Source organism: Anolis sagrei, chromosome 5 (genome assembly GCF_037176765.1).
Source record: "Anolis sagrei isolate rAnoSag1 chromosome 5, rAnoSag1.mat, whole genome shotgun sequence".
Taxonomy (NCBI): Eukaryota; Metazoa; Chordata; class Lepidosauria; order Squamata; family Dactyloidae; genus Anolis; species Anolis sagrei.
Window position 1 is genome coordinate 176,905,246 of NC_090025.1, and position 20,668 is coordinate 176,925,913.

A 20,668-nucleotide genomic window follows, 5' to 3' on the forward strand; every position below is an offset into this window, starting at 1 on the left:
TAAGTCATAGATACTTGTGGATGTTATTTGGATTGCAACTATAAGTTGCCCAGATATTCTAGGCTTAGATGTGTTGTCAGTAATTTGTATTTGAGGGTTTTTCCTGTCCTTTGCTTAACTAAAATTTCTGTGGATCACATCAGTCTTGTTCTTGATTTAGATAATCTTTCCTCAAGGCATTGTCCTATCCTAAAACATTTGCCATGTGTATGTTGAGAGTAAATGGTTTTTTCTCCCATATAGACAAAGCTATAAACTGCTTTTATAATTGGTGGGTTGTTGTGAGTTGTTCGAGCTGTATGAACATGTTCCAGGAGCATTTTCTCCTGACGTTTCGCCCACATCTATGGCAGGCAACCGTAGAGGTTGTGAGGCAAGTGAGATTTATATATCTGTGGAATGTCCGGGGTGGAAGAAAGAACTCTTGTCTTTTTGTGGCAAGTATGAATGTTGCAATTGGCCACCTTGATTAGCATGTAATGGCTTTGTAGCATCAAAGCCTGGCTGGTTGCTGCCTGGGGGCATCCTTTGTTGGGAGGAGTTATGTGGCCCTTATTGATTCCTGTCTGGAATTGCCCTGTTTTTTAGTGTTTCTCTTTACTGTTCTGAATAACTGAATGTACCTAACATTCATTTTATTTGTCCTTCAGATAAGTACTTGAAGGAGTTATTGTCTAAATTACTAAATTCTGGTTATTTTGAAAACATTCCTGCACCTTGCAACATACCAGAAAAAGAGGAACTGAAAGAAGAAATACTTAGAAAATCTGACATGAAATTAGAAGAGAACAAAAGACCTGAAAAAACAATACAACTCTCAAAATTGGAACCTGTCAGTGGACCAGGTAGTACATATACTGAAAGGTTAAGTTCGTATCAGGTCTACAACTGATAGACATATTTTGGCTCTACAAGCTAAGATGGCTTTTGCCATCATGTTGTATCCCTTCACAATGCAATCAGCCAAATTAGGAAGACTCTGACCATTCTTAACTGTTCTATTTACTGTTACTGGCTTTTGAGTAATCATAAATACTAAAATACAGTTTGAAGTTGTTGAATATCCAGAGTTGAAAAAAGCTATTAACATAGTTTTTGGCCTCAGATGGCATGCAGACATTCATCCAAAATACATAGAGGAATCTAAGTCCTTGCTTTGATTTTGCAAATGTTTAAAGAAGAAGTTACTATGTTAATTTTAAATGTGAAACTTATAGCTTTTTGCAAAACCAGATGTTTTAAGAATGCTTAAAAGGAGTGTAATCTATCAATGATACTCTTAATTTATTCCAAAATGAATCACTCAGCTTCATAAGTAATTTTAGGTCCTTTAATCTTCCTTCCTAGAAGCTCAGATGGATCACATTCAGTCTGAGATAAAGCCGCAAGAGGTATGTGCTCAAATAGATGCAATGTAATATTTCAAAATTGAAACAGAAGAGATTTCTACAACATTATAATAGTGCCGAAGTGATAAAGTTCTCATAATATAGCAGAAAACTGACTTTGAACACATTTTATAACTATAATTAGGCTTCAGCAAAGGCAATTGCTAAATATACATAGAAGGTTTTTGGCCTTGAGAAGAGATGCAAGGTAGTAAAATGCTCAGTAGTTCATTGTAGTTTTTGGATGTGGGAAGGAAAACCTCTGTAGCTGTGTAGACTCCCTATGATAGTACTACAGTTGCTGAATCAAGGCATCAGCCACATTAGGCTTTAACTGGATGTAATTTGCAAGAAAAGTGCCTGTACGATAAGCAAAAATTTAGCTAACTCTGAACTGCGATAGGGCTAGGAAGGAAGGATTTAGTTAACCCACCAATCTAAAGGTTTCGTTTACATCAGAGTGATTTCAGTCATTGACTTAAACTTCCAGTGAAAATTCCAGTTTAAATCACTGAATTCATTTGTCCTAATACTGATTCACACATTGTTCAAGCAATTGAGCTAATCAAATGTGTTGCTACTCAGTGCAATGGGAAATATAATTGGTAGCTCGTACATACTGTCTTTTTTGAAAGTCAGAGAATTGGCATCTAGGGGCCCTAGCAGCTGACTAAGGACAATGGCCAGAATCGTATTGGCACACTATGGCAATGGTTACATGCCTTCCAAATTTGTGAAGTATTGATACGAGAAAGCAGAATAAATCTGCTGGGTGTAGTCCTAGTTGTGCTTCTTTCATAGCTAGAGCTTTAGCCTTTTTCTTCCTGCTGCTTCTGCCTAATTTGGCTCCAGTAGGATTCTGACTAATGTATTTGTATTAACTCTCATGACACTGTGAATACAGGTTGACATAACTTTTTAAAATGAGTCTGTAGAGAAGCCTGGTTGCTATATTTACTATGAGTTTTCAAATATTAAAATTAATTGATCTGTAGTTTTATTCATCATCAGAAGTAAGTATGTAAAAATACAAAACAAAAACCTGTTAATCACAAAAATGTTATGGAATATTGTGAATTTCCCAATCTGCTTAAGGGAAATGTTGCAAAAGCCCTGGTTTTGTTTAAAAAATATGGCTAGAAATGAGCATCTTGGCAATTAAATGTCAGTCTTCACTAAATACTGAATTTGCCAAAGCAGACAGGTCAGCCATTGAGCCATAAGCTTAGATGGAGGGTTTGATTTGGTGTTTTTGTCATTGGGGGTTGTGGCTGGAAATAGATCCAAGAAAACCAGTGCAAACAGGAAGTGGTTAATCTGCTTCCACAGATGTCCCTGACATTTAACTGCTGTCTTTCTTGAAATATGAGAATACAATTTAGTAGACCCAGGTGAAGAAGAAGTAATTAGGGAAAGGCATTTGCAAGTAAAACCTGCAGGCTGGATCAAGTTAACTAGCCCAGTAAACAGTCCTTTCAGACAAATTTCATAAACAGTCTTCCTTATTTCCACCTCAGTTGCCTTGAGTCAAGCTAGTTGGAGAGGACCTAGTTCAACCTTTTTTCTTTCTTTTTTTGCCTGAATAAATAATTTTGTAAAACTTGCCCACAAGTGTTTGAGGCTAATGAATGAGTCAGATCAGTGTCATTTTTTTCTATTGCTCTCAATGCATTTTAAGTTTCTTTGCTCTGTGCAGTTTCTTAATAGGCGATATTTGCCTGAAGTTGATTATACTATCAAGCCTGAAGAATCCAAATTTTGGGAAATAGAACACAGTAAAAAGAACGAACTTCCAAAGTCTTGGGAGATGCTTGTTGACATGGAGGAACAGAAGAAGCAGAAGCAAGACTCCTTAAAACCTTTGGACTCTGCCAGGCAGCAGGGGGAAAAAACAGAACTTTCAAGGCCTTGGGAAGCTCCAGGGAAATTAGATGATAACAAGGAAATTTCAAAGCCTTGGGTTGCACAGGTGGGGGACCAGCAGAACTCTTCCAAACCCTGGATAACTACAGTTAAAGAACAGCAGGAACAAAAGCAAGATAGCACGAAAGCTTGGATGTCGAAAGCTAAGGCAGAGCTGGAACAAAAGCAGGAAACATCAAAAACATGGATTGCCCAGGCCAGGGTGGAAACTGTACATAAACCTGAACCTGCAAAACCATGGGTTGCATCTGTCAGAGAGGAAACAGACCAAAAGAAACAGGAACCGGCACAACCATGGATGGCACATGTAGGGGAAGAAGCAGAACCAAAAGCCCAAACACCCAGGTCTTGGGAAACCTCTGAAGGACCACAACAAACAGCTCAACATCCATTGCAAAATCCTCCAAAGATCTGGGGAACTGGAAATATTGTGCCAAAGGAGCAGATTGGACCAAAGAAACTTGACTTGGAGCCCAAAGAAGTGAGTTGATACAAGCAGTAATACTGTTCTGTAAAGGTCTGTGGTAGTAAAACTGTAGGCTATGATAAGTGTAATTACTTGTTTAAAATGTGGACTTTGGTTGGAGCATGGCTGTCATTGTTGTTACAACTTTTTGGTCAGGTTAGAACTCTGTTTATATAAAGCAGTCCTAACTCTCTTGAGTATGAATATATTTCATTTATAAAAGAGTAAATGGTTCTGAAATAAAGGATCATGATTGTGTCTTTGGATGATGTGTATTTGTGTTACGGCTTGCCTTATTTCAGAGAAATTCAATTATATATTAGAGAAGGGGAACGTTGGAAGGCGGTTGCATCTCTGGTTTTAAGTCTTGGCATAAACATTATTCAATGTGACCCAGGGCACTTAAGCTCAAAAGGTAAATTGGCTGTCTAGCTAAAGAAAGATGCAATTTCCTTGAGTGAAATCGAATGTTGCATCTTGGTTTTTTTAAATGACTTGTGTATGCACAGTGTGCACAGATATCACACAATAAGTATATTATAATCAAGCTAGGAAGATCATGTTTTGACTGTTCTGGATTAGGGAAATACTGATAAGGTATAAAAAATAGCTAGTTTGAAGACATTAGTAACATCTTGCTTAGTTTTTATCTCTTCAAAATGTATTGCATTTTTGATATGTGGAAAGATATAGTACTGCTGACTACCAGAATATTGGGTGGATAACAGATAGATAGCAGTGCTGTCTTTTTCTACCTCAAAACTAAATCTTGATAACATTCTTGATGTCCAAAATAAAAAGTCAGAGGAATATCTAGGGTAATTTTGTAATAGCTTGCAAAGTCTTTATTAGTAATTTAGTAATATGAATCAGCAGCTGTATATGAAGCTGTATACCTCTCCTGGTTTAAACGTTTACTGAGAGATGAGAGCAATTTTTTTAAGGTTCCATTATCTACTGCAAACTTTTGGGGCTGGACAAGGCTGATGAGATGCAATAGCTGCAATTTGAATCCTTTACCGTGTAACTAATTTGGGCTAACAAGTTCATAATTGTTTCTTTATTTAGAGACGAGAGCGCAGACTGAAGCTTGAATCTGATATGAAACATGTGGGTAAAGCAAAATTCCACTGGGTGATCTTGGTGTTGAGGTTTCAAAAAAGAAAGAAAGAAAGAAAGAAAGAAAGAAGTTAACTTGATTCTGTGTCCATAAACACACTCTCCTCTGATATATTTGCATGAAAGTTGTGTATTTCTACTAATACTAGCTTTAGTATAGAACTCCAATGGAAGACTTATGAATATTGTGTAATTACTAACAAGAATCCAAACACTTACTAAACTTTTGGTTTTAGCACTGGATTACTGTTGGTAACAGACTTGCTTCCAAGATAGGATGTAGAATTGTGTTTTAATAAATGGGACTTCTACTTTACATAGGATGGAAAAACAGATGGAGTAAATGGACACCGCACTGATGCTGTCAGGAGGAAAGAGAGTCTTTCATCAGTTGGAGAATCCTGTAAACTATCTAGGAGTTTTCAGAATATTATGCAGGTAGGCTAGGCAGATCATAGAAATAGAAACTGATGATACTTGGTCCTGAAGCATTTTGCAGCACTTTAACTCATCATGTGAACCACTTAAATGCCTTGTCTGAAATATACAATTCTAGTCTTCACAGGAAGAGGGTTGTGTTCTATAAAAATGAATGGCTTGGATCTTCATTACAATCATATCTCAGTTAACAGAGCCTCTGAAAAAGAAGCTCCTTTTTACATAGCTGTTTTGTGCCTGCCAAGCGTCACTGTTTGGCTGCTATTTAGCTGCAAAGTTTTTAGCAGCATCAGCGTTGGGAATATAGCAAAGGAAATCAGGCTATTGCAGTTTCTTTGCAGTTGTTGTGTGCCTTCAAGTCATTTCTGCCAACCCTTATGTGGCCCTATCACAGGCTCTTCTTGGCATGATTTGTTCATTGGATGTGCTTATCTTTGAGACTGAGGGAATGTGACTTGCCCATAGTCACCCAGAGGGTTTCCATGCCGAAGTGGAGATTTACCATGCTGGTTATTTTTGACCAATAAAGCTTAAATTGAGAAAGAAAGATTCTGCTGCACTGATCGTCCTGTAGCCACACGTTCCTGTCTACAGCCGACAAGTTAAACTGCAGCTACCTCCAGAAGCCTCTACCAAGCATGAGTGAACAACAAAACAGAGAGGAGGGGAAAGTAGATAACCCTACTTCATCAGCTATCTGCAGCATTTTAAAAAGACAGATATATCCATTCAGTCACCAAGTGGAAATCATAAGAAAAGTGGGAACTAGTGAAATAAAAATTCTGGAAGCATTTTAGAAAAAGTCTTCAAGTGATCTCTAGAACATGATTTTGTTTACTTATGATAGGCATATTTCTTCTGTTTAATTTCATGTGTGTTTGTTTAATTTTGAATAAAAAGGTTTTTTGAAATCTTTGAATTATTTTTCTTTTATTTGGTGGCGGAACCTATTCGTTTTTTCTTTTCATGTTATTTATGCTTCTATTTTCTATTGAGTAGTGTATAGGAGCACATCTGCTTGAAAGGAGCGCATCTAGTTGAAAGAATTCTGAAAAGAACATTTGAAGCATGTTGATGACTGTACATGTGAAACACAGACTATGAATGTTTACTATGAAATAAGTTCAGCCTTATTCATTAGCCTTTTCAGTTTCTAGTAATTGAGTTTAAAGAGAGCAGAAGAATGTAATATGCACATTTACATTTATTTAAAAAATCACTTAAGTTTTCCTTTAACCCAGTGGTGAGCAATATGTAGGTGTCCCTCAATTTTTATTCTGCTCCAAAGTGCCCCAAAATAATCTCTAACAAGTATTGAGGATATTTCCACATGTTTGGAATTACTTAGACACCCAAGTTCAAAACAAAATTTTGTGAGTTTTCAAAGAAGATTTTTTCCCCCTTAAAATGTTGTCTGGGGGTTAGGAAAACACCAAAATGTCCCATAAAGGATGGTTGGAGGGCAAAATGAATTATTTCTTTTTGCAGGAGCAAGTGAAGCCTTTAAGGCAGGGGTCCTCAAACTAAGGCCCGGGGGCCGGATACGGCCCTCCAAGGTCATTTATCCGGCCCTCGCTCAACAATAATTCTACCTCATCAACCAAAAGCAGGCCCACACTTCCCCACTGAAATACTAATAAGTTTACATTTGTTAAAATTGTTCCTCATTTTAATTATTATATTATTTTTAAGTGGGTTTTTTTTTTTGCACTACAAATAAGAGATGTGCAGTGTGCATAGGAATTCATTCATTTTTTTTCAAATTATAATCCGGCCCTCCAACAGTTTGAAGGACTGTGACCTGGCCCTCTGTTCAAAAAGTTTGAGGACCCCTGCTTTAAGGTCTCCTACAGGGCTAATTAAAGTCTTATAGTCTGCCCACACTTGCTTTAACATGCTCCTCAAACATGCTCCTTGAACAAACATTTTTGGTTGGCTTGATAACATTGATATTCCAGTTTCCCTAATGCCCTTTTATCTCCTTTTCATTAGGTTACTAAACCTGTACATCAGACAGCGGCAGAATTTTGCTCTGTTTCTAGTCTTCCAAAGGATCCAGTGTTAAGAAGGGAAAAACTGCAGGATCTAATGACTCAGATACAGGGGACCTACAATTTCATGCAAGTATGTTTCCTATGTTAACATGGTACCACTAGAAAGCTAATACATAATGTGGGAGAGTAGGTATGTAATCTCTAGTCTCCTTTAAGATGGGAGAGCAGACTATGCACAAATATTATAAAATAAGTATATATTATAAAAATATTATACATCTGTTCTGTGTCAAAATCCATGTAATAAAGATTTCTGTTTTGAAACTTTCAATGCACTATGAAACACATGACTTCTGTTGTGCATCTTTGAATAGATTTCTCCCTAAGAGATAATATGCTTTGTCTTCAAGGATTCGCTTCTAGATTTTGATAAACCTTCACAAAGTGCCATTTATTCATCCCAAGCACCTTCAGTTGATTCTACAGGTAATTAAATTTATCTAAAATGTTTTAATATTGTATTTTGCATTAAAGCCTTATTTTGAGTACAAGATAAAAGTTACGTAAAAAGGAAAGCACAGACAGCAGCATACATTTCAAACAATAATGACAGAGAAATGGGAGGGAGACAAATTTAAACAGCATTTAATATTGAATAAAGAGACCAATAATGTATTTTGAAGTTCTGTTAATCTTTTGATGATTTTTGTGGGGAAAATGATTACATGGAAACTAGTTTTTGATGATAGCCAGCTAATTTCTCCTAAAGAAAAATACAAGGTTTTTGGTTCTTTATGGGATACTGTGTAAATATGGCACAAGGATTGACACAACTGAAATTGAAGTACTGAAACACAGATTAATTCACCTAAGTAATAGATGCATATCTGTTTGTGTTGCTTGAGCAGTGGATAATCAGAAAAAATATATAGAGGCAGTCCCCGAGTTACAGACATCCAACTTACAAATGACTCATATTTAAGAAAGGGGGTGAGAGAACAGGAAGTGAGAGTAGTCTACCCCTTGGGAGAGAAATTCACTCCTGAAATAGTTATCATGGGGAAAAGGTGTCTCTTCGGAAGTTTTAACAATCCTTGTTTCCACAACAATTTTTCAAAATACAGTTATCATAGAGACAGAAACAGAGGCGAAAACATCTGAACATGAGCACAGACAGCAAAACAAACACCATAGGAGTGTTAACCCTTCCAAAGCTTATATATATAGAGAGAGAGAGAGAGAGAGGGAGAAAATGTGTGTTACACTTACAAATGTTCCAAGAAACAAACAAATTCAACTTAAGCACAAAGCTACAGAACCTATGTTGTTCGTAACTTGGGAACTGCCTGTACTGTATAGAAGTAGATTGCCTGCAGAACAGCTCTTCAGAAATGTAAAATGTAGAGTTGCTATGACCAAATGTTTTTTCTCTCTTCCCCCCCCCCCCCCCCCCCCTTTTTTTAGTTTCTAATGAGAAACTTTCAAGCCAAAATAATTTTCCTGAAGAGCCAGTACAGGTAACAGTGAAATTTAACACTTTTCAAGATATGTGTCAAATAACATGTAAAGAAACTGTTTTACGTCATCTTGAAATTAGATAAGGTGTATAATTTAGCAATTCAGGTAAAACAGTTCTAAGACTTGTCATAATAAAGATCCAAAAAAAGCAGGTTGTGCTTTAAGATATAACTTTCGATTAAGAAGAATCTCAAAGCATTTTTGATGCTTGACCTGCATATATGTATTTTAAAAAAACATCCTGGTGAAAGCACAGATATAGTATGACTTGCTTGAACTATTTGTTCAATATTGAATAACCTATTTCTTAGACAGTACAGTTTCACGTTGTCTACGCATATTGACTTTAGCTTCTCAAGCACCAGGTATTAACTGTACCACAGTATTATGGAGAGCCCAGCCTAAGTCCACAACAGCTTCGGAGATACTTTAAATTCCTCTTTTAAAGTCAATCAAAGTTTAATTCTATGTTAGGTATGCAAATTGTAGCCACATCTTAAGTCATATTATTGATCAGTGAAGTGGTAATTAGTGTTTAGTCTCTATTCACTTCCCCCAACCCAGCTGGGGTGTAAGAGTTGCCCCAGGAAAGCAGTGCAGTTTCTACTTAAGACCAACAGCTCTTCCCAGTCGATAAGGTTCCATTTATCTAACACAGAGACCCTCTCCATAGTCACAGTTATCTGGAATGCTCTGTTAGGGCTAGCAGAAGAATCATGGAAGCACTGAATAATGGACTCTGGAGTCACCGGTAAAAAGCAGGTTTCAGCTTTACTTGAACAGTTCATAAATCTAACACACACCAGCAGATGCGAAGAACACAAAGCGAAAGAGATAGACACTAAAGACAAGAACTGCAGCTGGAAAGGAGTTATCTCTGACACTCCCTTATTCTTCACACAGCAATAACTCAGGGTCACATTCTCACAGCTCTTTTGTGTAAACATATATCCTGGCAATACAATTCTATTACAGTCTTTTACAATCACAATCCTATCACATAAAATTGCATTTAAACATACATCATACATAAATGATACACTGACATGCTCTTCCTGTGGTCCCCTCCAAATTAGACCCCTTTATCCCTTTTCCAGGATGTGGTGCTTTCCTTATGAACCTAATCTTGGCCTAGTGAATGCTGGAACTAGGAGTTATGTCCTTCTGAGGCCACATTTACAAAGTTCATAGTGACTTGCCCAACCTATTCTGCCCTTCTTTTTTCATATTTTGTTTACTTCAGTAGGCCTAAATTTCAGACAGAAAAAGGGATCAAGTTATGGAAGATTTTTCTAGTTTAAATACCCATCTTACATCACATCATGCATTCCATTACAATATCATAATGTACCATACCAACTGGTTCCTTTTTAAATTAGTAAAGCCAGAATTGCAGGAAATGGAGGAGAATAACCCCTTTCCCAACTGAAGTTCTGGACATTTTTACTGCCTTGTAGAGGAAACATGCTAAAAAGATGACATTGGAGGACAAAAAGATGCAAAATCTCTCTACTTTCAAGTCAGTTGCCTACAGTCATAAAACTACAATAAATAAACCATACACAGAATCCCACGTGTTTCTCTATTGGGAAAATTTCTATTTTCATGCTGCATTTCAACTGTATGTTGAATTTGCTTGTATTTCTAGACAACTGTTTCAAACTCTCAAGAACCTGAGATGTTTAATTCATCCTCATCTTTGTATCAGGCAAGCCAGGGGATTTCGGAGTCATTAGTGCCTCCAAAGAGCGAAATTGGTCAGGTAAGTTCAATACATTTACTGTGCTTAAATTGAAATCCTGAACTTCAATGAATAGCCATTTCTGTGCTGTTAGGGCTGTGTTATACAGATTATCTTAAAACAGCCCTGAATATTCACAAAAGCCATAGCTGTGTGATATCCTAAATAGCAGTAGAATTGCTGCAGTATAGTTATTAAGACATTACGTAGAGAAACAATAAAAGCTTAATATGACAAAGACCATTTGCATAAAGAGCTGTATCTCTGTTAAGTTCTACAAATGCAAATATTTAAAGAGGCAATGTGTCTAGTTCAAATATGTTTCATATAGTCACTGGCGACTGATGGAAAATTGAATGCACAGCAAGATTCAAATTGTGAACAGAAACGATTCAGTTATTTGGCAAGCCCAGCTATTGGCTTGCAGAAACTACTTCTATTTGATGGCATAAGGTTTAACAATTTGAACTACTTCCCACTGAAATGACTATAATGTTGCTTTTTCCCCCTCTCAAGGCTACTACTACTGCTGTTTCAAGTGAATCAGAGATACCATTGGCACCTTCAAGGACTACCATATCACCAGTATCCCAAGGGAAAGCCTTCCAGTCTCCTCCATCAAGCAGCAGCACTATTAACCTAAAAGCACCTCCTTTTCAGGCCATGCAGACAGTAAGTGCATTAGTTGAGTCAAATATAATTAAATGAGAAGACAAAGTTAGAAATCACATGTTTTCTCCTAGCGAGATTCAGTGAATGCATGTTGTAGGGAAGAATGGTAATAATACATGGCTGGTAGTAATATTTCTGGGAATGGAATAGGTCTGTTCCTTCACTTGGTTTTAAGAGTTAAAACTGTTTATGTTTAATACTGTTAATGTTTAATTCTATTTAAATGTTTGTATACTTTAGGGTTTAAATTGCTGTATTTTGTATTGGTTTTATTGTGAGCTGTGTTGAGTCTCTGTTTTAGAGAGATAATGTGGGATAATAATAATAATAATAATAATAATAATAATTGTTTACATTACAGTTCATATGAGAAATGCTTCAGTTTCTGCTCTGGACTAAGGACTTTGATGAGGTGGGGCAGTAAAAGGTCCAGATAGTTCACCTATGAAAGTAGGCACAATTTTACCTCATTTTGTATTCTGTTGCAGGTGTTCAAAGTGAATGCGCCTTTGCCCCCTCGTAGGGAGCAGGATATCAAAGAAAATTCTCTGCACCCTACAGGATATAATCCAAACGTTTCTACAGCAAGTACACAGACTCCTCCCCAGAATAAACTACAGCTTGCTCAGAACGCTGAACAAACTGCTTTTCCTCAAGAGTCTCTGCCAAACGGTAAGGAAAATGCTAGTGCAAGAATGGTGATTGAAAAGATCAGTAGATTAGGGTACGACTTAATGATTGTGCCTCACAGTATTTAGTGTGAATAAGCAATAACATCTGTAAGGCTGGAGGTAATTTCTTTGTAATCAAAAATTGGACAAGCTAATTAGATATGCAGCTAGGAACCTTTTAAAGCAGGCATGGGCAAGCTTCGGTCCTCCAGGTGTATAGGACAACTCTCAGAAATCCCAGCCAGCTTACCAGCTGTTAGGAATTGTAGCAGTTGAAGTCAGAAACACCTGGAAGGCTCAAGTTTGCCTATGCCTGTTTTAATGCTTATTTAAGCATTTTTATCTCAGAATAATGTTGCTTTTGTGTCATTTCTATATAACAAAGATGGCTTATTTCTCAATTGAATGATTTTTTGCAGTGAGACCTAACACTGCTTCCCATCATTGCTGTGCTTGTCCTATCCTTCATCTGAAATAACTAGATATACCAACTTCCCTATTTTTGTGCCTTGGACTTGATTGGTTTGTTTCTACTGAACAAGGCAATTAATGTAGAACGCTACATTAGAGTGTCTCTCTCATTATGCAAGCAGTCCCCAAGTTACAAATATCTGACTTGCAAGCAACTCATAGATAACAATGGGCACGAGACAACAGGAAGTGGGAGAAATCTACCCCTTGGAAGGGAAATTAACTCTTGAAAAAGTTATCATGGGGAAAAGGTGATATGTTCATATCTATCTAGTGTATATATTTGGCAGGAGTTACACTTATAAAATATACCTGTCCCAACTTCCATACAAATTCAGCTTGGGGACTGCCTGTATATAGTAATCTCTACAATTACTACTTGAAATTCTCCCTTTCATCTCTTCTAGATGAGCTGATGTGCCATTTTTATAGGCCACAGTACTGTCACATTTATAAAAATACATTCCATATCTAGCAGTGACTCAGAACCAGACATCTGCAGATTAGATTAAATTGTGAGGGAAGATGATCCACACTCTGATTGTTACTAATTTGTGTGGCTCAGTAGGGAACACATTAGGGAAGTTTGTTCTCAGTGATTGCTCAAATCCTCTGCAGTTAAAAGGCCCTTTTCAGGAAGGTTTATTGTCTTCTTGGAGGGTACCTTTTCTGCTGTGTTTGCTGTTTGCCACTTCTAAATATGGTGAAACTAAGAAACATCTGTGCTCTGAGGTATTTCCTGTGATCTCAGCCTGTGAAACAGGAAAACGTAATGGCTTGTGTCAATTTTTGAACATTGTACCCTTCTATGGTGCCTGCACTTGAAATTCTCGCCAAAAATACTCTTTAGGCTGCCTTTGTTGTCTGAGATGTGACCAGTGGTTATCAAACAGAGGTGTTTTCCCTAATACTGCCCACATCATCTGGGAACAGACAAACACCGCTTTATTTTCATAGGCTGTTACATGCCTGTGCTGTTTCCATCAGTTACTTTATGTTGCTCTTTGAGATCTGCTGTTACTTTTGTTCTACTGTCCTTCAAATTTTACAGTGTGTTTACAAACTTTTCTAATATGTGGACAAAACAGCTTTTATTCTGTTCAGAAAGTAAACTAAAATTAAAATATTATGCAAAGTGGTGTATGTTCGACCTAGTATGGTTGGCATTGTACAATAACTGCTGCCCTTATCAATATCCAGATATATATAGTGGAGGAAAGAGTACTCTTGAATGAATTGTTCATCTCACTTGGTCCATTATCTAAGCCCTAAACAATTATGCTTGTACTTGCTTCCCTGTATGGCGGTAGCAGGTGTTGGTAAGCAACTTTTGTAGACAATTCTGGAACTCTTTAGTTTTAAACCTGCTAAAGCCTGGAAAAAAATTAAGAGAGAAGTCACCTGACTTTTATGCAATAGAATATGGGAGTAATTAAAAAGTGTGCTTCTCACTTTAAGCAGGTAATTACCAGGTTGAGGGAGCTGTTCCTGTAAGCAATGGTAGTCTCACATTTTATGCAGCACAGACAGCCACTTTCCCTAGACCACCTCAGCCTTTTGTTACAAACCGTGGTGGATCCGCCAGAGGTTCCCTCAGAGGTGGAAGATCAATGGCCAGTTCTTATCGCTCTCCTGGTGGCTATAAAGGTATGTATGATTTCTAGAGACATTTTTATTGGTGGTTATAATTTTGATACAGTCCTACTTATAAATAGAGGATAATGCCGGAGTCCCCAGCAATCCTACTTGTGCCATCAGGACTGCTGACCAAAAGGTTGACGGTTTGAATCTGGGGAGTGGGTTGAGTTTCTGTCTGTCAGCTCCAGCTTATGTGGGCACGTGAGAAAAGCCTCCCACAGGATGGTAAAACATCCGGGCGTCCCTTGGGCAACATACTTGCAGACATCCAATAAACAAAGTCCAGTTCCCAGACTTCTCTCCATCAGTTTCTTTACATGGTGTGAAAATGGCCATTCTCTACTACTGAAAATGAGCCATTCTTTCATGTGTGATCTCCTATTGCCATTGAGGTGAGATGAAAGATCACATGTTTTTAAGTTCATCCTTTTCTGTTGGATTCCTAGCTCCTCGTTCAGTTATTTCACCTTGCATTGCCAAGGGAAGTTCATAACTACATTCCTCTTGCTTTCTCTTGGCTATTGATTCTTGTATATGTATATATATATATACACACACACACTTTTTCTAATCAGATTCTTTTTGGTAGAACTCCCATAGATGGATGGATGGCTTCTTCTTTGCTGGCAGAGAATGGCACATTGAGGACCCTTGGATGTCACTTCTGGTTAAAATTGATGAGCCATCCATCCATGCCATTTGGTGATAAGGCTTCTGCTTCTCTACTCTTACTTCCCAGTAAGAACAGAAAGAGCATTCCATGACTGGGGAACTGAACAAATAGAGGAGACAGGGATCCTCCTGGGTCGTGACATCCATACTTGGTTGGCTCCTTTTCCTTGACAGGAGTGGGCCGTCAAAATTACTACTCCAATGTGCCAATCATGGTCACATAAGCATTTGCTTTGTGCAATGATTTGTTCAAATCTCATTTCCTCTGGACCAGATGTATTTTAAATTTTTAAAATAGCTGTGTTAAAATGAAAAGAGACTGATTGGGGTGTGATGCCACTGGCCTTTTTAATACCTGGTTTTTTCTGGTTTAGCAGGTGTGTGTGTGTCACACTGAACTCTGTCCCAGAATGTCAGTGAATTTTCTCAGTTTCACTTGTGAAAATTGGTAGCTTCAATTTACTTCGCATGTAGGCTGGTGTTACGTCTGAAGAGTTAATGCCACAACACGAATAGCTAACTAGCGCTTTATTGACTAATTCTGGCCTATCTCATTAAATGTCCATTGGGCATATTGAAAATGTATGGCAGCAATTCCATAGAGAAACAGCACTCTAGAGTTTTCTCATGTTTTTTCTACATTTAATCTAGTATACTGGGCTATACCAGTTTCATAAGAAGGTCTTCTTTCTAGGCACACCAACGTTATTATAGACCCCTGACCATGCATGAAGGTGCTGATTTGACTGGCAGAGTGCAGGTCTAGCATTCCCATTCCTTTCTGGATCTGATTTTGGCCAGCTCAAATGTGGTAATCTCTGGGTGCTTGTGTAGATGCTGTTTTTTATTCTATCTAACACTTGAATATCTGTTTGTTCAAGTGTTAAAGAACTAAATATCCTGTTTGTAAAGTTTTCTGCTTAGTCTGAGCCAGATGCTCTTTTGATATGTTGGTTGGAGCAGAACATTTCAAATACCTGAACTCCCCAGTACTCTGCACTAGATTCCCCCCCCCCCCCATAAGTTAAAGGTAAAGGTTAAAGGTTTCCCCTTGACATGAAGTCTAGTCGAGTTTGACTCTGGGGGTGGTGCTCCTCTCCATTTGTAAGCCAAAGAGCCGGCGTTGTCCACAGATGTCTCCAAGGTCATGTAACCAGCATGACTGCATGGAGCGCCATTACATTCCCGCCGAAGTGGTACCCATCAGTATATTCACATTTGCATGGTTGGCAGAAGCTGGGGCTAGTAATTGGAGCTCACCCTGTCCTGTGGATCTGATCCGCCAACCTTCTGGTCAGCAAGTTCTGCAACTTAGCAGTTTGGCCCGCTGTGCCACTGTCCCCCCTTTTTTGCTTGGTATTCACAAATAATGTTTTTGGTCTGGTATAGGAGTCCATACTGCTCCCTTTTGAGCAATCCACTGTTCCAGCATGCCAAACCTTTTTTTTTCTTAAAGCAAACCATATTTGGTAGGATGAAATGTTGATGTTTTTTCATCCAGCAGGTTTTGAGACATATAGGGGACCACCTTCTGCCCCTAATGGTCCCTACAACCAGTTGCAGCTTCCTGGCAGAGATTATCCTCCCGTACAGTATCCTCAGAGGGTAATGTCAAGTTCTGTGCTGCAACCTTGCAAAATATGCCATATCTGTATGTATTGGCTTTGGTGTTTGCTCAGAAAACAAAAGAAGGTGCAGATTTCAACTTAATCAGATTTGGGCTGCACTACAAATATTACATTGTTTTAAGTGCATGTGATTTATTACAGGTTCCTATTGAAATATCATTTAGAAAAAGCTAAAACAATATACTGAATGTTTGAATTTACATCTCATCTGTAAAAATGTATCTGATTTGGAGTTTATGTGTCATATTTATTGAATTGACAGATGACATGGATCCATCTTTTATAATAAGTTCTCAGCACAGTTGTGCCTTCTGCAAAGGTTGATCATCTGGCATATTCCTTGATTTGAAATCATAGAATTGGAAGAGACTACATGGGTCATCCAGTCCAAGTCCCTGCCACGCAGGCAAAACACAATCAAATATATAAACACATGCTAGTTTAAGGAAGCCCGTTCAACTTCAGTGTCATTGGAATAAGACATGGCCATGATTAGGCTACGCACGCTTAATGAGAATTTCTGTAATGTCAGTGGTATTAAGTACATGGGCTGTACTCAAATCTGTTGCTGCCTTGTACATATCTGACATGGTGGTACAAGAATAGCCAGACCTTGGAAATATGATTTGCGCCGGGGGAGAGGGGGGGTTAACCTTTGACCTGTGGATTCTGCATCATGTAATGCAAAAATCTCATTTACCCAAACTTTTGTAGTACAATTCCCTGAACCCCTATTCCAGCTACCTGAGGCTGAAATTCTCATATGACTGGAAATGTTATTGTTGCTTTTACTAAATAGAAAAAAAAATATTATTTTTCCTAGGATGTGAATTATCAGCAGAACTATAAACGAGGAGGTGTTAGCAGTGCTCGTGCAAATTCAAGAGGTAAAGTTTAGACTATATTCTGTGGTTATTCACTCTTCAAATATGCTTTGCATCCAATATGTTTTGATTGGAATTAATGCAGTGATTGACTGAGCTGTTGCCATTGGAGCCAGTAGTATTTGTTTTGTCAAACACCTGTGGGCAGAGAAAGCAGAAATGTTGTTCTTTCTTTTCTAAAGTGACAATAATACCCTTGTCTCTGAGTTTTAAGCTCAGAGCTATGTTCTAACAGAATTGTTAAGTACAAAATGTGGATCGGTCTGAGCAGGGTTTCCATTGTTGGCATCTTGAGACAGAAGAGCTTCAACTCCTGCTGTTACATGCTACAAATAACTGTTAATCCAGCTGAAATATAGCTCCATAGAAGGTTGTTCACTTCTAGCTAAAGATATAGAAGGACTTCTGCCCACTCCCTCCAGTTTCTCGCTATGGAGTGCAAGTTTTAATTTAGGCTGAAAGAAGTTCAAAAGGAGTTTGCCTGAAGTGAACTTGAACTAATGTGGAGTGTCTGCTGCATTTCATATACCATAATCACACATTCAGACTGTTAAACAGAATACAGCAGCCCAGTTGAGCCATGTCATCCAGTCGTCATAAAACCCTAAAAAGTTTCTGTGTTTTAGCTTACAGGCAAGAAAGCAGACAGGAGGAGAATTGTTCATCAGGTAGAGCTCAAGGTAGAACCGGTGGTAGAGAATACTTCAGAAGAAGGGAATTGAGGAAAACAGACAGAAATGGAAAAGAAACAGAGACTCAAATCTCATAGCTGCCAGAAAGCATTCATTCAGTTAGTGTTGATTGACAGTGCAGTTGATACTGGTATCTTGGTTTTCTACACTAAATAAAACACAGATTTTTAAGATGTGTCCTTTCTTAATGCCATGAATCACAAACTAAATGTGCATTTGTGCTGTGAGACTTAACAAGGCATCGCAATTGCCAATGTGAGAAAGCAGTCCACTTGTATCAGTATTTTCTATAAATGCATAACTATTTCAAGTTACCTTACTAAAATTGCTTTGGACTGCAGCTTAAACTTGTTAAGTCTCTATTGCTGTGTATTGCTATAAGTCATCTTAATTCAGTCTTAATTTGAAGAGCAATATATAAGGGACCTGGGAGTAGTTGTAAAATTATACAAGCACTAGCAAACATCCAGATCTAATAAATCGCTAAACAAAAATCCCTTAATAGTGGATGTGTATTGCTCTGCGTGTTATTAAAACTTGCATTTAGATTTCTACCATTCCTGGTTCAAAACAGGCACTGGGATCACCGCAAAAGCATACTGACTACATATCCCCCACACATTCACCCTTTGGGGAACGTGGAGCAGGAAATTAGTTGACAGCAAAACTGAATTTGTGCAGCGTTGAATTATTTGGCCCTTGTATCAACTGTGAAACAATTCTGCCCTAACAGCTGGACTCTAAACAGTGTTAGTTGGCAGGCTCTTGTGGATCAGGAAGTATGCATAGCATTCACTTCTGATTTCATCACTTTAAACAGTGAAGCTTTTTGAAATGCTGACCAAATGTTGGACCAGATTAGGAATTCTTGGGGATCAGAAAGCTGAATAAAAGTGATTGAAGCATGATGGGATGCTTTCAGCCTGTCCATAGGCTGTATATGTGGTGATTTAGAGTTAAAACTGGAATAAAACTGTTGGAAAACACCCAGTTATCTCTTAAAGGTATGTCTCCATGTTTATTCAAAAGGAAAATTAATAGGAAATTGTAAGGGGGGAGGTCTATAATGTGTCTCAGTCAGACATGATCAAACTTTGGCCCTCCGGGTGTTTGGGACTTCAACTCCCACAATTCCAAACAGCCTATCGAGCTGTTAGGAATTGTGGAAGTCCAAAACACCTGGAGGGCCAAAGTTTGCCCATGCCCTGTCTAGGTTGTGTGCAGATGACTCATTTTAAAAGTAATTTACACATACAAGCTTGAGAAAATAAACATGAAGAGTCCAAAATGTGTTTTTATTTTTTCACTGATTTTAAGAGTTTTCCAGAACTAACCATTGCTCATGATCTTCAACAGCCGGCTGGAGTGATTCTTCTCAGGTGAGCAGCCCAGAGCGTGACAGTGAGGCCTTTAACAGTGGGGATTCTGGGCAGGGTGACTCCCGCAGCATTACTCCCGTTGACATGCCAGTGGCAGGCCAAGCAGCCACCATCCTTCCTGTGCACGTCTATCCCCTCCCGCAGCAGATGAGAGTTGCCTTCTCTGCTGCTAGAACTTCTAACTTGGCTCCTGGGACTCTAGACCAGCCCATCGTGTTTGACCTCCTGTTAAACAACCTTGGCGACACCTTTGATATCCAACTTGGTAGGTTTAATTGTCCTGTCAATGGCACCTATGTGTTCATATTCCATATGCTGAAGCTGGCTGTGAATGTTCCGCTGTATGTGAACCTCATGAAAAACGAAGAGGTTCTAGTATCTGCATACGCCAATGATGGTGCTCCGGATCATGAGACTGCTAGTAACCATGCAGTCCTGCAGCTTTTTCAAGGAGATCAGATTTGGCTGCGTCTCCATAGAGGAGCGATTTATGGAAGTAGCTGGAAATATTCTACATTCTCAGGATACCTCCTGTATCAAGACTGAACATTATGTTTACAATACTGCTCCAAACAGTTTGGTGAAGGAAGGTGAAAACTAGGGGAAATAGTTTTGCACTGCATACTGACTGCTTATAGCACAACTCTGAAATGTGGGTATAGGGATCTGTCTTGCAATGAGATGGAGTTGGGTCAGCACTGATGTGGCACTTTATCAGTTGTGATGTAGCCTTGATGGTAAAGCTGTGAATGTTTGCTTGCACTTATTCTTGAACTGTAGTTATCATCTTACTAAACTACTCAAATTTGCCTCCAGTCTAGGCTATCCACAATGCCTTGTGCCTAAAATAATAAAAAATTAATATGCCTTAGTATTGGTGTCTGTATTGCTGAAATAAATATGAGTACAAAGGATCTCTGATACTGTTCAAGGGGAAAATTCATACATGGATTGGTATATAGAAAGCCTCAAATACAATCTGCAGTTCAAGTGGAGGAAATCATTTTTGTGGGGGTTTTTTTGTGTCAGGAGCAATTTGAGAAACTGTAAGTTGCTTCTGGTGTGAGAGAATTGGACATCGACATTGACCAGGGGGTGCCCGGATGTTTTACCATCCTGTGTTGAGGCTTCCCTCATGTGTCCACATGAGAAGCTACAGCTCGACAGATGGGAGCTTACCCCACTCTCCGGATTCGAACCAGCGACCTTTTGATCAGCAATTCAGCTGGCACAAGGGTTTAACCCAGGGGTCCTCAAACTTTTTGAACAGAGGACCAGGTCACAGTCCCTCAAACTATTGGAGGGCAGGACTATAATTTGAAAAAACATGGATGAATTCCTATGGACACTGCACATATCTTATTTGTAATGCAA

At 38.5% G+C, this 20,668-nt stretch overlaps 1 protein-coding gene across 12 annotated transcripts in view; it reads left to right on the forward strand.

The window, feature by feature from the left end:
- Nucleotides 1–20,165, forward strand: part of CAPRIN2 (caprin family member 2) — a 33,028-nt gene extending 12,863 nt beyond the window's left edge. Inside the window, exons 7-21 of one of the 12 annotated variants that reach the window (XM_060776767.2) lie at nucleotides 651–845; nucleotides 1,348–1,391; nucleotides 3,085–3,792; nucleotides 4,846–4,887; nucleotides 5,218–5,334; nucleotides 7,327–7,458; nucleotides 7,739–7,814; nucleotides 8,793–8,845; nucleotides 10,495–10,608; nucleotides 11,104–11,259; nucleotides 11,748–11,931; nucleotides 13,860–14,048; nucleotides 16,213–16,316; nucleotides 17,163–17,226; nucleotides 19,272–20,165. In XM_060776767.2, coding sequence (XP_060632750.2) covers nucleotides 651–845; nucleotides 1,348–1,391; nucleotides 3,085–3,792; nucleotides 4,846–4,887; nucleotides 5,218–5,334; nucleotides 7,327–7,458; nucleotides 7,739–7,814; nucleotides 8,793–8,845; nucleotides 10,495–10,608; nucleotides 11,104–11,259; nucleotides 11,748–11,931; nucleotides 13,860–14,048; nucleotides 16,213–16,316; nucleotides 17,163–17,226; nucleotides 19,272–19,840 — 2,747 coding nt within the window. In that variant the 3' untranslated portion in view covers nucleotides 19,841–20,165. The other 11 variants (XM_060776768.2, XM_060776770.2, XM_060776773.2 and 8 more) reach the window with 11 other exon arrangements.
- The last annotated feature ends 503 nt before the right edge of the window (nucleotides 20,166–20,668 follow it).